This window comes from Lynx rufus, unplaced genomic scaffold (assembly GCF_022079265.1).
Source record: "Lynx rufus isolate CCGP_SWC_20201006 ecotype Redwood Valley unplaced genomic scaffold, mLynRuf1.p SCAF_6, whole genome shotgun sequence".
In the NCBI taxonomy this organism is placed as follows: Eukaryota; Metazoa; Chordata; class Mammalia; order Carnivora; family Felidae; genus Lynx; species Lynx rufus.
In genome coordinates, this window is record NW_025814878.1 from 51,559,933 (window position 1) to 51,573,013 (window position 13,081).

The following is a 13,081-nucleotide window of genomic DNA, read 5'->3' on the forward strand; positions in this document are numbered from 1 at the left end:
TATTATGTCAGACACTTGGTGTGCCTTTTCAGTCTGGCACTGCAGGTCTTTCAGTTCTGGAAAGTTTTCGATATTATTTCTTGATTACTTCCTTTTGGTTCCTCGTTGTCTTTATTCTGGATTTTCACAGTGTCTCCCGGGATTGATCTACCAATTTCCCATTCTTCCCATTTTCTTTGTCTTTTTGTTTTACTTTCTTTCTTGTAGAGTTTTTCAACATTGTCTTTCTAAACTTCTCTTGAATTCTTAGGGCGCCTGGCTGGCTCTGTCAGAGGAGCCTGTAACTCTTGATCTCGAGGGTGGGGCGGGGGAGGGGTTGTGAATTTGAGCCCCACAGTGAGTGTAGAGATTACTTAAATAAATAAATAACAATACACTTTAAAAAAACTGTTTAGGGGCGCCTGGGTGGCGCAGTCGGTTAAGCGTCCGACTTCAGCCAGGTCACGATCTCGCGGTCCGTGAGTTCGAGCCCCGCGTCGGGCTCTGGGCTGATGGCTCAGAGCCTGGAGCCTGTTTCCGATTCTGTATCTCCCTCTCTGCCCCTCCCCCGTTCATGCTCTGTCTCTCTCTGTCCCAAAAATAAATAAACGTTGAAAAAAAATTAAAAAAAAAAAACTGTTTAACTTCTATTGAATTTTTGCTTCTTCCATCATATTTTTGATTTCTTATTCTCTGAATATTTTTTTTCAGTATCTTGTTTTATCCCATGGATATAATATCCTTTCTGTTTGAGGGTAATATCTTACCTGATTTTTATTTTTTCTTTGGTTCCCTGTATTATCTTTATATTTTTTACTTCCTATTTCTGTTTGTTTTAATTTTTGTTTTTCAAGCTAGAGACCTACTTTTAGTTAGCCATCAGGTTAATTGTCTCTTAAATATTGTCTATCCATTTGTGTATAGCGGTGAGGCACTAAAATATTGTCTGGAAGCATTGTATACATGGGCTGGGTTTTGTTGGCTGGCCTCACGGTATGCTATGGTTTCTCAGTTTTGCCGCTATTGTTATTTGGGGCCTGAACTTCCTTTGTTATGGAGGCTGTCTGTAGATTTAGGATGTCTAGACATATCCCTGACCTCTACCTACAAGCTGCCATTTGTACTCTTTCTTCTCCAGTCATTAAAAAAAAAAAAAAAATCAGCATTTCTGAATGTTCCCTAGGGAACAACTGAGATATTTCATAGACACTCTGTAATGCCTTATTTGTAGTGGTGCCAGTCTTTAGAGAGGAAACTTACAATCTCTGCCCTTTGAGGTTTTAAGCCTGGCTACTGGATTTTTGGGAGCCTACTGGAATATGGGGGTTGGAAGTTTTCACTGAATTGTTTTCATCATGGCTCCTTATCTCTGCTTTACCTGTATATCCTGCCTGCAGTCTAGAGCCTCCCATTTTACTTTGCCCAGAGAATAAACCTTCCTACTTTGAGATAGTATAGGGAGGGATAGTGTCTAACTCTACGGCATGGGGAGGAAAGGTCCTGGGGTAAAGTTCAACTGTTTTTTATTATTACTATTTTTTAAAATTTATTTATTTTGAGAAAGAGAAAGAACATGAATGGAGGAGGGGCGGGGGGGGGAGAGAGAGAGAGAGAGAGAGAGAGAGAGAGAGAGAGAGAGAGAGAGAGAATCCCAAGCAGGCTGTGTGCTGTCAGCTTGGAGCCCATTGTGGGGCTTCAACTCACAACCTATGAAATCATAACCTGAGCCAAAACCGAGTTGGATGCCTAACCCACTGAGCCACCCAGGCACCCCACCAATTATTTTCTTTTATAGGCTTTCAACTGCTCTTCCTATTTAGAAATTTTTGTAACTATCCCCATCATCCAAGGTACTTGGTACTTCCAATTCCTGTATTTTCTGTGTTCTATAGTGAGAATTTGGTGGTTTGTTGAAATCCACATTTATAGGCACTTCGACTTCAGCTGTCTTTGATCTGCTAAATCAGCTACTTTTCCTCCACTTGCTTGCCATTTTCCCAGAACTTACAGACTTATCTAGTATGCTGTTGTGTTCTTTCCTGTTCTTCCTTGTGGGTTTATAGTCTTATTATTTTGCTGACCTTGTGCTAGGTTTTAGAGCAGCAAAAATGAACATGAGTGTTCAATCCAGAAGTAATACTAAACAGTGTAATTCCAAAAACTTTTGGAGTTTTACATGTTTTCTTCCTTTTTACAGGAGAAACTCAAATGAGGATTAAAGGAATAAACCAGAAGAAATTCTTTTTTTTTTTAAGGGTTTCAGGCGAGCCTCTTTCTCTCTCTAATTACTGATATGTATTTTTAAGATTTTATATTAACTTGATTTTCTTAGTTTGACTCAGATAATTGCAGAAGTAGAGCTTAGGAGACAGAGTATGGATGAATGAGACTATCAAAGAAACTGAGTCAGTATTGGTTCCTGTTAATAGCAAAAGGACTTTGTAGTTTTTTAACATTTTGTACTTTAATATTTATGTTTAATAACTATGTTTGATTTTAAGAAAGGTATAGCTTTGGTACTTATTTTTGGCTTTTAGAGGCAAGAAATTGTGTAGTTTTTTTTTTTTTTTAAGTTTATTTATTTATTTTAGAGAGAGACAGAGTGAGTGAGGGAGGGGCAGAGAGCAAGGGAGACAGAGAATCTCAAGCAGGCTCTGCACTGCCAGCACGGAGCCTGATGTGGGTTTGAACTCACAAAACTGTGACATCATGACCTGAACTGAAACCAAGAGTCAGATGCTTAATCGGCTGAGCCACCCAGGCACCCCAAGAAATTCTGGTGTTTGATTTCAAATATCTAGAGCAGTGCTGTCCAATTTGCTAGCCATATGTGGCTATTTAAACTTGTTAATTATAGTAAAATAAAATTTCAGTTTCTCAGTTGTTGTAGCCATTTTTCAAGTCCTTGATAACTCCATGCTTCAGTGATTTTCTAGAGCCTTCCCAGGTTAACACAAGTTATGTTACATTATAATTCCACATATATTGTTTAGTGCCTGAGAGTCTCAGGAGAGCTAACCAAAAAGTAGAAGCTGTTCAGCCATCGTAATTGTCATGTTCCTACTTGTTCAGCTTTAAAATTTCACGTTGGGGCAAGAGAATTCCGTATATCTATTTAAACTGTGATAATTGTGTCTTTCTCTGTATTTACTTTTAATTGTTCTTTTCCCCCTCAGACAGTGCAGTGCTTGCTAGACAGTGGTGCTGATATTAACAGGCCAAATGTATCTGGAGCCACTCCATTGTACTTTGCCTGCAGGTATGATATTTTATATTTTCAGATGCTCGCATTAAAGAATGTTGTGTATCTGTTATGTTTCCAAACACAGGCATTTCTGTACACTTTCTAAACCTCTCTTGTTTTCCCACAAATACTGCACTCCCTTAACTGTGTAAGGAAAAGTTTTTCTACTGTATTGCCAGTGTTTTTATATGTTATAGGTGGGAGCTTTTGATTTACTTGATTATTTAAATTTTAAACTAATTACTTAGTAGGTAATGAAAAAAGACATGTTTAAAATCCAGTGATTTCCAAAGTTTGCCTTATTAAGTACTAGGTCAGTTCCAAAGGCATAAGCTATTAAAGTATGTCTTGGACCAGAGCCGTGTCTTTGTTTTCTTTGGATTTGTAACTTTTGCAAATATATTTTTTAAAATGTTTTTAGTGTTTCTTTATTTTTGAGAGAGAAAGACAGAGGCAGAATGTGAGCAGGGAAAGGACAGAGAGAGAAGGAGACACAGAATCCAAAGCAGGCTCCAGGCTCTGAGCTGTCAGCACAGAGCCCGATGTGGGGCTTGAACTCACGGACTGTGAGATCATGACCTGAGCCGAAGTTGGACGCTTAACTGACTGAGCCACCCAGATGCCCCTTGCATTTGTAACTTTTAAAAAAATCTTTGAATTTGTCTTGTTAGGTATTAAGTTATGCATTAAGTTATTTTTGCACTTCTGTGTTGGTTCATTTTCTTGGAGCATACATTTTGATTGTTGGTTCATTCATGTAATGAGAAAACATTGACTTAACCACTCACTGTGTGCCATATATTATGGGGATTAGTGATACAGTAATAAACCTCAGTCCTTAAGGAGCTAACAATATAAAAGTTATACATACATTCCACTCCATAACCCCCCCCCACATATATGCATAATGTTACGTAAATGTAGTTTGCAATTAGAAGCAGTTTACAGTATGCTAGTATTTCTTGTCTTTGGTTTGGATTATATGAATTGTGTTACTTATTTAGGCTCTTAAATTCAGATATAAAGGTCTCCAGAAGGTTCCTCTTTTGTTATCCTTCTTTCTGTTGTATATCATTTCATTGGAGGTTTATTTTAGACTAAAAGACCTGCTTTTGTTCTTGTTTAGCTTCTCTTTGGGGTCTCTAATGTTACTGTGATTACACTGGTTCAGATCATCATTGAACAACCTTGAATTAGAATACAAGGACTTTTGGATCTCTAGACTTTTATATCTCGTCTGAACCCAGCCATTTTCTTGCATTATACTTATGATTTGGTTGCTTGGCTAGGAAGCCAATTCCTTCTGTAGTGTCCTGAATTTATGAATAATGTCATTGTTTGGTTTCCTGAAATCATATCCTATCTTTAGGAGTTATCTCTAGATCAGTTCTTTCTTTGAAGCTTCAGATTTGAATGGCTACCTGCCTGATTTACATCATCGCTTGCAAGTCTTGTAGAATCTCAGATGTCAGAATGTCCAAACTGGAGCCTTAGATTTTCCTTTTCAAACCTTTCATCCACCTTTTCTCATCTCAGTTATTGGAACCCTTATCCTTCTAGTTGTTTAAACCAGAAACTAGATGGTGATTTTGTATTTCTGTCTGTCTCTCTCTCACCCTCAACTTGGAATTTATTAGTAAGTTCTATAAATTTCACCTTCAGAATATATTCTGAATCACTTAACTTCTTTCCAGCTCACAGAAGTGACCTTAGTTAATGTTGTTACCTCTCATCTAGAGCCCTGTAGCCGTCTCTTAACTGGTCTCCCTTTCTCTATTGTTTCCCTCCCACCTGTCCTTTTCTCAGCAGCCAAAATGATCTTTTAAGAAAATGAATCGACTTTTGTCATTCTGTGTTTAAACCCTGTATTAAAACTTTTTCAGTGCCTCTGTTGCATACTCTGCCTTTGCCTACGAGACCTGCATGGTCTGACCAATGTGCTTTTGCCACATTGGTTCTCTTTGAGTTTACCAAATGCAAGGGACTCTTTCTAGCAAGCTTTTCTGCATGCTGTTTGTTTTACCTCAAATGCTCTTCTCTAGGCTTCTTATGTGGCTGACTCTTTATGTCACAGCTTAACTGTTGCATTTTAGGAAGGCAATTCCTGACCAGTCTAAGTAGGCCTCTCCCCAAATTTTCTTTCACAGCGTCACAATCCTTTCTTTTATACCACTTTGTATTTTGTAATTATTTATTTACTTTGTTTATGGCATGTCTCTCCTACTGGACTGGAAGCTCAATGAAAGTGAGAATTTTATTTTATTCACTGCTTTATATTCAATGTGTAGTACAGTGTTTTGCATTTAGATGCTTAGTAAGTGTTTTTTGAATGAATGATTTGCTGTAATTACATGTTTGAAAAATATATAAATAATGCCCTGTATAATAGTTAAATATAGGTATATTAGGGTTGTATAGAACTTGGATATTCTTATAGTTAGTCTGAACTTAAAAGTATGGTAAAAGAATATTTTAGAAGTACTTTCTGTTAGTATTATATGCCCATCATTAACTTTTAATCTAGCAAATACTGGATCTCTTTGAACAGAGATAGTTAAGCAAGTCTAATTGAAATTGAAACTAGAAAATGAATTTATCATTGTAGCAGGATGATAGATACGGAACATGGTTCATTTGCAGGCAGACTTTTAATTCTATTTGTGATATCTAGATATAGGTATACATTCAACGTATTATTCCCAGTGTATTGTCTCTGATTAAATGAAAAGGGAAAGGAATGTGGGGGAATAGAACAAGTTGACCCTATAGACAAATTGTAGATCTTTAAAAAGCTAAACTTAAATTAAGTTTTTATTGGTTGAGCGGTATTACTAGATATATCATCATATGTCTTATTTAAGAATCAACTACTGAAAATTTTTTTTTGTTTTGAATTAAATTCAAAAGATATTGAGATATATAGTAGAAAGAACCTTGGGAGGCAGGTTGCAAATCTCAGCCCCAAAGCTATGCAACTTTCATGAAATTTCTTGACCTCTGAAGCTTCTGTCTTTGTGAAATAGAAATGCTGCTATCTGGCTTGTGGGACTGTAATGAGAATTAAATGAGATGGCTTATGTAAAGCATCCAGCAGAGGATTTTGCACTTAGGTATGATTCTGAACATAGATTTGTAGCTACTGCCAAGCATCTCCTTTCAGTTAGTGGAATTCACAGTCAAAGCCATATAAAACAGCCCAAAGACTCAAAATTGTAAATTTTTAGAAAAGGACCATTGGAAAATGTAGTCTCTTTGTTTTATTAGCAGTTCCAAAAACTACTGCAGTATATGTACTAGATGCACTTAGGCAAGTTTTCTGATCATATTGCTTGAAAACAGCCTAAATTTAGGAGACTCAAAGTGCTTAAAAAATCAGTTCTAAGTGCTGTAGAAGTACTACACCATTCTTCTTAAATCTTTGCCAACTTCCTGGTTTCCAGAAAATGCATTGGCATTTCCTTGAAGGGAGAATGATCTCAATCAATATTAAAAAAGTGGTTGAGGGGTGCCTGGATGGCTCAGTCAGTTAAGCGTCCAACTTGGGCTCAGGTCTTGCCCTTGCAATTCGTGAGTTCCATCCAGCGCTGCATCTGGCTCTGTGCTGACAGCTCAGAGCCTGTAGCCTGCTTTGGATTCTGTCTGTCTGACTCTCTCACTCTCTCTCTCTCTCTCTCTCTCTCTCTCTCTCTGCTCCTCCCCCACTTGTGCTCTGCCTCTCTCGGGCTCTCAAAAACAAACATTAAAAAAAAAAGTAGTAGAATGGCAAAGAAAAATTATTCATTGGGCCAAGTTTTGCAGTTATTTGAACTGAAAAATCTTTTATGCAATACTCTGAGCAGTCTGTTATAGGTTAATCTTAATGTCTTATAATATTACAGGTGAGGCACTTGATATCCTAATTGGGTTATGCAGATTTTGTATATTACTTAGCTCATGTTTTTTTCTTTTAGTTTATTTTTGAAATGAAACATCACTTGATCGTGGGTGAGATTTTAATGTGGTTTTAGAAATAACTCCAGTTTTGTAAAAATGTCGTAATGGTACTTTTTTCCTTCATGCTAATTATCCATTTTGCTATATATGGTAAATAACTGATCATTTGCAGACTTTTTAAAAACCACGTATATTCAACCGTGTTCCATTTGTAGATGGTGATCTCTTCTGTTCATAGTGTGTGATCTCCATCGTATTTTTCTCATAACATAAATCCCCTTGCACCTTATACATTATTCTCTTGAGTATTGAATTGTTTACTCTTTGAGGTAAAACTCTATGTTTATTCATCTTGGTGGAATAGCATGATATAGATGAAGGATTTGGGAATCAAACTGATCTTGATTCAGATTCTCCTCTGTTACGTAATTGTTGATCTTGAGCAACTTAATGGTTTTCTCAACTGAAAACTAGAATGAATACTTATTTTATAACAGTGTCAAGATTAAGTCAGACTTTGTACAAAGAACTGAGCATCATGCTTGTCACCTAGTAGATCCTAAATCAGTTATGATTCCGGTCTTTTTTATGTTATTTTCTATAATAAACTACCTTATTTAATGCTTGTCAAATGAATGGTACTTGAATTTAAAAACTATAATATAATTCAACAAATGTATTGAGTGCATGTTATAAGCCAACTATCATGCTCTGTGTTATGGAACAAATATGTTGTCAAGTTTACAGTTTAATTGGAAGGATTGGATATGTGGATATTAAATATCTGTAGAAGAAATGTCATTAAAGTTGAACAGATCAGCTTTGCACATCTGAGTTTCTCAGAAACAAGGGTTTTAGCAAAGATATCACTGTCTTCCCTAAATAAGTTAAGTTCAAGTTAGTTTCTTTTCACTTAGCTTTCCTTTTTAGGTATTACAAAGAATACAACAGTATTAATTGTAAAGTATTTGATATTAGCTATAGTATTTGTGTTGACCAGCACTCCCAGCTCAATGACAAATGATGCTTGATGAAGACTTTTCTTGATGTACAATAGTATAACTACTTTTGCCTTTGGAGAGATTGCAGATTTACTTGGTTTCTTGGTTTTCAGGTATAAATTAGATACTGCTCTTAGGTCACTTTTGCCCTCTTGATACTTGCATTAAGCAAGATAATCAGTATTACAATAGAGTATCAAGAGAGTGGTATACCTATAATGTCTACTATTAGATTCATATTAGGAATCTATTAAATTTTTAAGATTTAAAATTTAAATATTTTTAGTTGTTTAATTCCATTTGGTTATAAATAATGCAGTGTCATTCTGTGAAAAAGGGTGAGTAGGCTTTTTTTTTTTTTTAAACTTTCTGAGGAGGCTGTGTGTCCTTTCTCTTTGGGAAATGACATATCTTTATAAGTATAATGGTACTGTAGAAAGAGTACTGGTATAGACGACCAGGGATCTAAGTTCTAGTTTCACCTATGGTTGAGTTAATAGTTCTTACCATCTACAAAATAAAAATCTTTGATCAGATACTCTTCCAAACTATATGAGTTCCTTGGGAATTTCTTAAAATTAGCTTTAAACTTTAGTGTCCCTGGATTGTAAATTTATTTTTTTATTGCCTAGTATCTAGGATCAGTTTAGCTCTTTGAATAATGAGACTTAGAGTCTAGTGGTTGCTGTCCCCAAAGTAGCTTCCTCCTAGCTGAAAGAGTTGTGGTTACTGATTTTACTCCTACTAGAAAAGAGAACAATTAGAATGAGCATGTGGATAAGAGCACTGTTCATTTTAGGTCAAATTGAATAGCTGTCAACAAAAGCCAAACTGAGTGGGTTGACAAATGAAGGTTGAGTGCTAGATAGTATTTTTGGCTAATTAATCCCTACCACCACCACACCCCTCCCCCATTCTCTTATGTTGATATTTGTATTTTTGTCTTACTTCTTTCCATTTTATTTTATTTTTATTTTATTTTTTTACAAAGTATTAAAGTGCTATAGAATGTACTTGTTTTGAATATTGAAGGTTTTTTGGAGGTAAGAAGTCTAGAAACTTAGAGGGTGTGGTAGGAAGAAGGTTAGAGTTGCAAAGGGAATTGTTTGGAAGAAAACAAAGCAGCATAAGCCGGAGTAGCAGCTGTTTATCCCAGAATATTATGATTTATTGTAGATAATATGTCCTAAGTTCAATTCTAAGATTTAATAGGTGAATTTCTTACCTATATAGTAAAAGTATGTTTTAACATTGGGAGAAGTTTTCCAGGTTGTTGAGGATGTAATTCAGATCATCCTCTCCATTAAAAAAATTTTTTTTTAATGTTTATTTATTATTTTTGAGAGAGAGAGGGGAAAGAGTGTGAGGAGGGGTGGGGCAGAGAGAGAGAAAGAGAGAGAGAGAGAGAGGGACACACACACACACACACACACACACACACACACACACACACACACACACGGAATTCGAAGCAGGCTCCATACTGTTTTCCAGTGTGGCTGCACCAGTATGCATTCCTACCAGCAGTGCAAAAGAGATCCTCTTTCTCCTCATCCTCACCAACATCTGTTGTTGCCTGAGTTGTTAATGTTAGCCATTCTGTCAGGTGTGAGGTGGTATCTCATTGTGGTTTTGATTTGTATTTCCTGGATGATGAGTGATGTTGAACATCTTTTCATGAGTCAGTTGGCCATCTGGATGTCTTCTTTGGAGAAGTGTCTATTCATGTCTTTTGCCCATTTCTTCACTGGATTATTTGCTTTTTGGGTGTTGAGTTTCATAAGTTCTTGATAGATTTTTGATGCTAACTCTTTATCAGATATGTCATTTGCAAATATCTTCTCCCGTTCTGTCAGTTGCCTTTTAGTTTTGCTGATTGTTTCCTTCACTGTGCAGAAGCTTTTTATTTTGATGAGGTCCCAATAGATCATTTTTGCTTTTGTTTCCCTTGCCTCCAGAGATGTATTGAGTAAGAAGTTGCTGCGGCCAAGGTCGAAGAGGTTTTGCCTGCTTTCTCCTGGAGGATTTTGATGGCTTCCTGTCTTACATTTAGGTCTTTCATCCATTTTGAGTTTATTTTTGTGTGTGGTGTAAGAAAGTGGTGCAGGTTCATTTTTCTGCATGTCGCTGTCCAGTTTTCCTAGCACCATTTGCTGAAGAGACTGTCTTTATTCCATGGATATTCTTTCCTGCTTTGTCAAAGATTAGTTGGCCATATGTTTGTAGGTCCACTTCTGGGTTCTCTGTTCTGTTCCATTGATCTGAGTGTCTGTTTTTATGCCAGTACCATACTTTCTTGATGATTACAGCCTTGTAGTATAGCTTGAAGTCTGGATTGTGATGCCTCCAGCTTTGGTTTTCTTTTTCAAGATTGCTTTGGCTATTCGGGGTCTTTTCTGGGTCCATACAAACTTGAGGATTGTTCTAGCTCTGTGAAGAATGCTGGTGTTATTTTGATAGGTATTGCATTGAATATGGAGATTGCTTTGGGTAGTATTGACATTTTAACAATATTTGTTCTTCCTATCTAGAAGCATGGAATATTTTTCTGTTTTTTTTTTATCTTCTTCAATTTCTTTCATAAGCTTTCTATAGTTTTCAGTGTATAGCCAAACTATGGAAAGAGCCCATATGTTCATCAGTGTATGAATGAATAAAGAAGATGTGGTATACACACACACACACACACACACACACACACACACACACATATACACACAATGGAGTATTACTCGGCAATCAAAAAGAATGAAATCTTGCCATTTGCAACTATGTGGATGGAACTAGAGGGTATTATGCTAAGCAAAATTAGTCAGAGAAAGACAAGTATCATATGATTTCACTCATATGAGTACTTTAAGATACAAAACAGATGAACATAAGGGAAGGGAAGCAAAAATAATACAAAAACAGGGAGGAGGACAAAACATAAGAGACTCTTAAATATAGAGAACAAACAGGGTTGCTGGAGGGGTTGTGGGAGGGAGAATGGGCTAAGTGGGTGAAGGGCATTAAGGCATCTACTTCTGAAATCATTGTTGCACTATATGCTAACTAACTTGGATGTAAATTAAAAAATAAATAGTTTAAAAAAAATTATTAGTCTTCAGAGCTCCTGGGTGGCTCAGTCGGTTAAGCAACTCTTGGTTTCTGCTCAGGCTTCGTGGGTTTGAGCCCTGCATTGGGTTCTGTGCTGACAGCATGGAGACTACTTGGGATTCTCTCTCTCCCCACCCATTCTCTCCCTCTCCCCCACTTGCGCTGTCTTTGTCTCTCTCAAAATAAATAAAGTTAAAAAAAATTCTAACCCCCCAAAACCTTGTTAATCCTCTGTTGATTCATATTAACTGTTTATAATTCATAGAAAAAGACTAAATTAAAAAGATTACTTTTTTAACATGGCTTTTTCTATACAGTCACGGTCAGAGAGACACAGCACAGATTCTCCTGTTACGAGGAGCCAAATATCTGTCAGATAAAAATGGAGTAACGCCTCTGGATTTATGTGTACAGGTATGCTGTTAGTGTATATTCTTAGCCTTTTATTTTATAATAGAAATTGAGGTTGGTAAAACTACTTTTCTGAAATGAGAAAGATTTTTATTCTGTTTTGTTCTGATTTTATTCTATTTTATTTTAGCTTTTTTTTTTTTTTTAAAAGAATATGATCCTTAAATAGGAACTATGGCATTATAAGAAATATATATTGGCCTTCATCTCAGTTCCTGACACAAGAGCTTCTAAGGCTCCTAGAATCTCCAGGGTGATAAGAATGTCTTTTTGTACGTGAATGAGATGGCTGGTGGCTAAAAGCCTCTGAAAGCTTCAGCATGGGGGCTGGTTGCCAAGGGAACCAACCATGTGACTATAGGGCAGTGTCCTATCCCATTCCCTGTGAGGTAAGAGGGAGTGGAGATTGAGTTCAGTCATCAATGACCAATATCCTGCCTATGTAATGGAACTTCCATAAAAACCCTATAAACAGTGGGGTTCTCAGGGAGTATCCAGGTTGGCAAACACATCAAAGTTGTGGGATGGTGGCATGCCCGGAGGGCGCGTGGGACCTCTGTGCCCCTTCCCACATACCTTACCCTATGCATCTCTTCCATTTGGCTGTTGCTGGGTTGTATCCTTTATAATAAACGGGTAATATTAAATAAGGTGTCTCCCTGAATTCTGTGAGCTGTTATCAAACAGCAAATAGCAGATTATCAAACCTGAGGAGGTGTTTGTGAGAAATCCTGACTTACAGCTGGTTTAGTCAGAAGTATAGGTGGCCTGAACTTGTGAATGGCTTCTAAAGGAGGGGGCACTCTTATGAGACTGAGCTTCGAACCCATGGAGCCCGTGCTCACTCTGGGTAGTTTGTGTTTGGATTGAATTAAGTTGTATGACGTTCAGTTGGTGTCCACAGAGAGTTGGGAAATTCTTGGTGTGGAAACCTAAACATACAGTGTCAGACTGGTATGTAGAGGAAACCAGTTTTCCTTTAGGAACTTTTTTAAAATCTAGATAAGTTTAAATCTATTTTTTTTTTTTTTTAGGGTGGCTATGGAGAGACTTGTGAAGTATTAATTCAGTATCACCCTAGGCTTTTCCAGACAATTATTCAAATGACACAGAATGAAGATCTCCGAGAAAACATGGTGATGTAATTGTGCTAATAGCTTGTAAAAGAATAAGCCTTATTCATGCTTATCATATATGGCATTTTATTTTTTTATTTTTTTATTTTAAAAAAAATTTTTTTTTTTCAACGTTTATTTATTTTTGGGACAGAGAGAGACAGAGCATGAACGGGGGAGGGGCAGAGAGAGAGGGAGACACAGAATCGGAAACAGGCTCCAGGCTCTGAGCCGTCAGCCCAGAGCCCGACGCGGGGCTCGAACTCACGGACCGCGAGATCGTGACCTGGCTGAAGTCG

General features: G+C 37.0%; 1 protein-coding gene across 4 annotated transcripts in view; it reads left to right on the plus strand.

Annotated features, from left to right (window-relative positions):
- Positions 1-13,081, plus strand: part of HACE1 (HECT domain and ankyrin repeat containing E3 ubiquitin protein ligase 1) — a 122,666-nt gene that overhangs the window by 35,488 nt on the left and 74,097 nt on the right. For 3 of the 4 annotated variants that reach the window (XM_047102212.1, XM_047102214.1, XM_047102213.1), the window contains 3 exons: positions 3,156-3,238; positions 11,574-11,670; positions 12,702-12,803. In XM_047102212.1, the coding sequence (XP_046958168.1) occupies positions 3,156-3,238; positions 11,574-11,670; positions 12,702-12,803 (282 nt within the window). The remainder of the gene's footprint in view (positions 1-3,155; positions 3,239-11,573; positions 11,671-12,701; positions 12,804-13,081) is intronic. The other variant, XM_047102215.1, reaches the window with a different exon arrangement.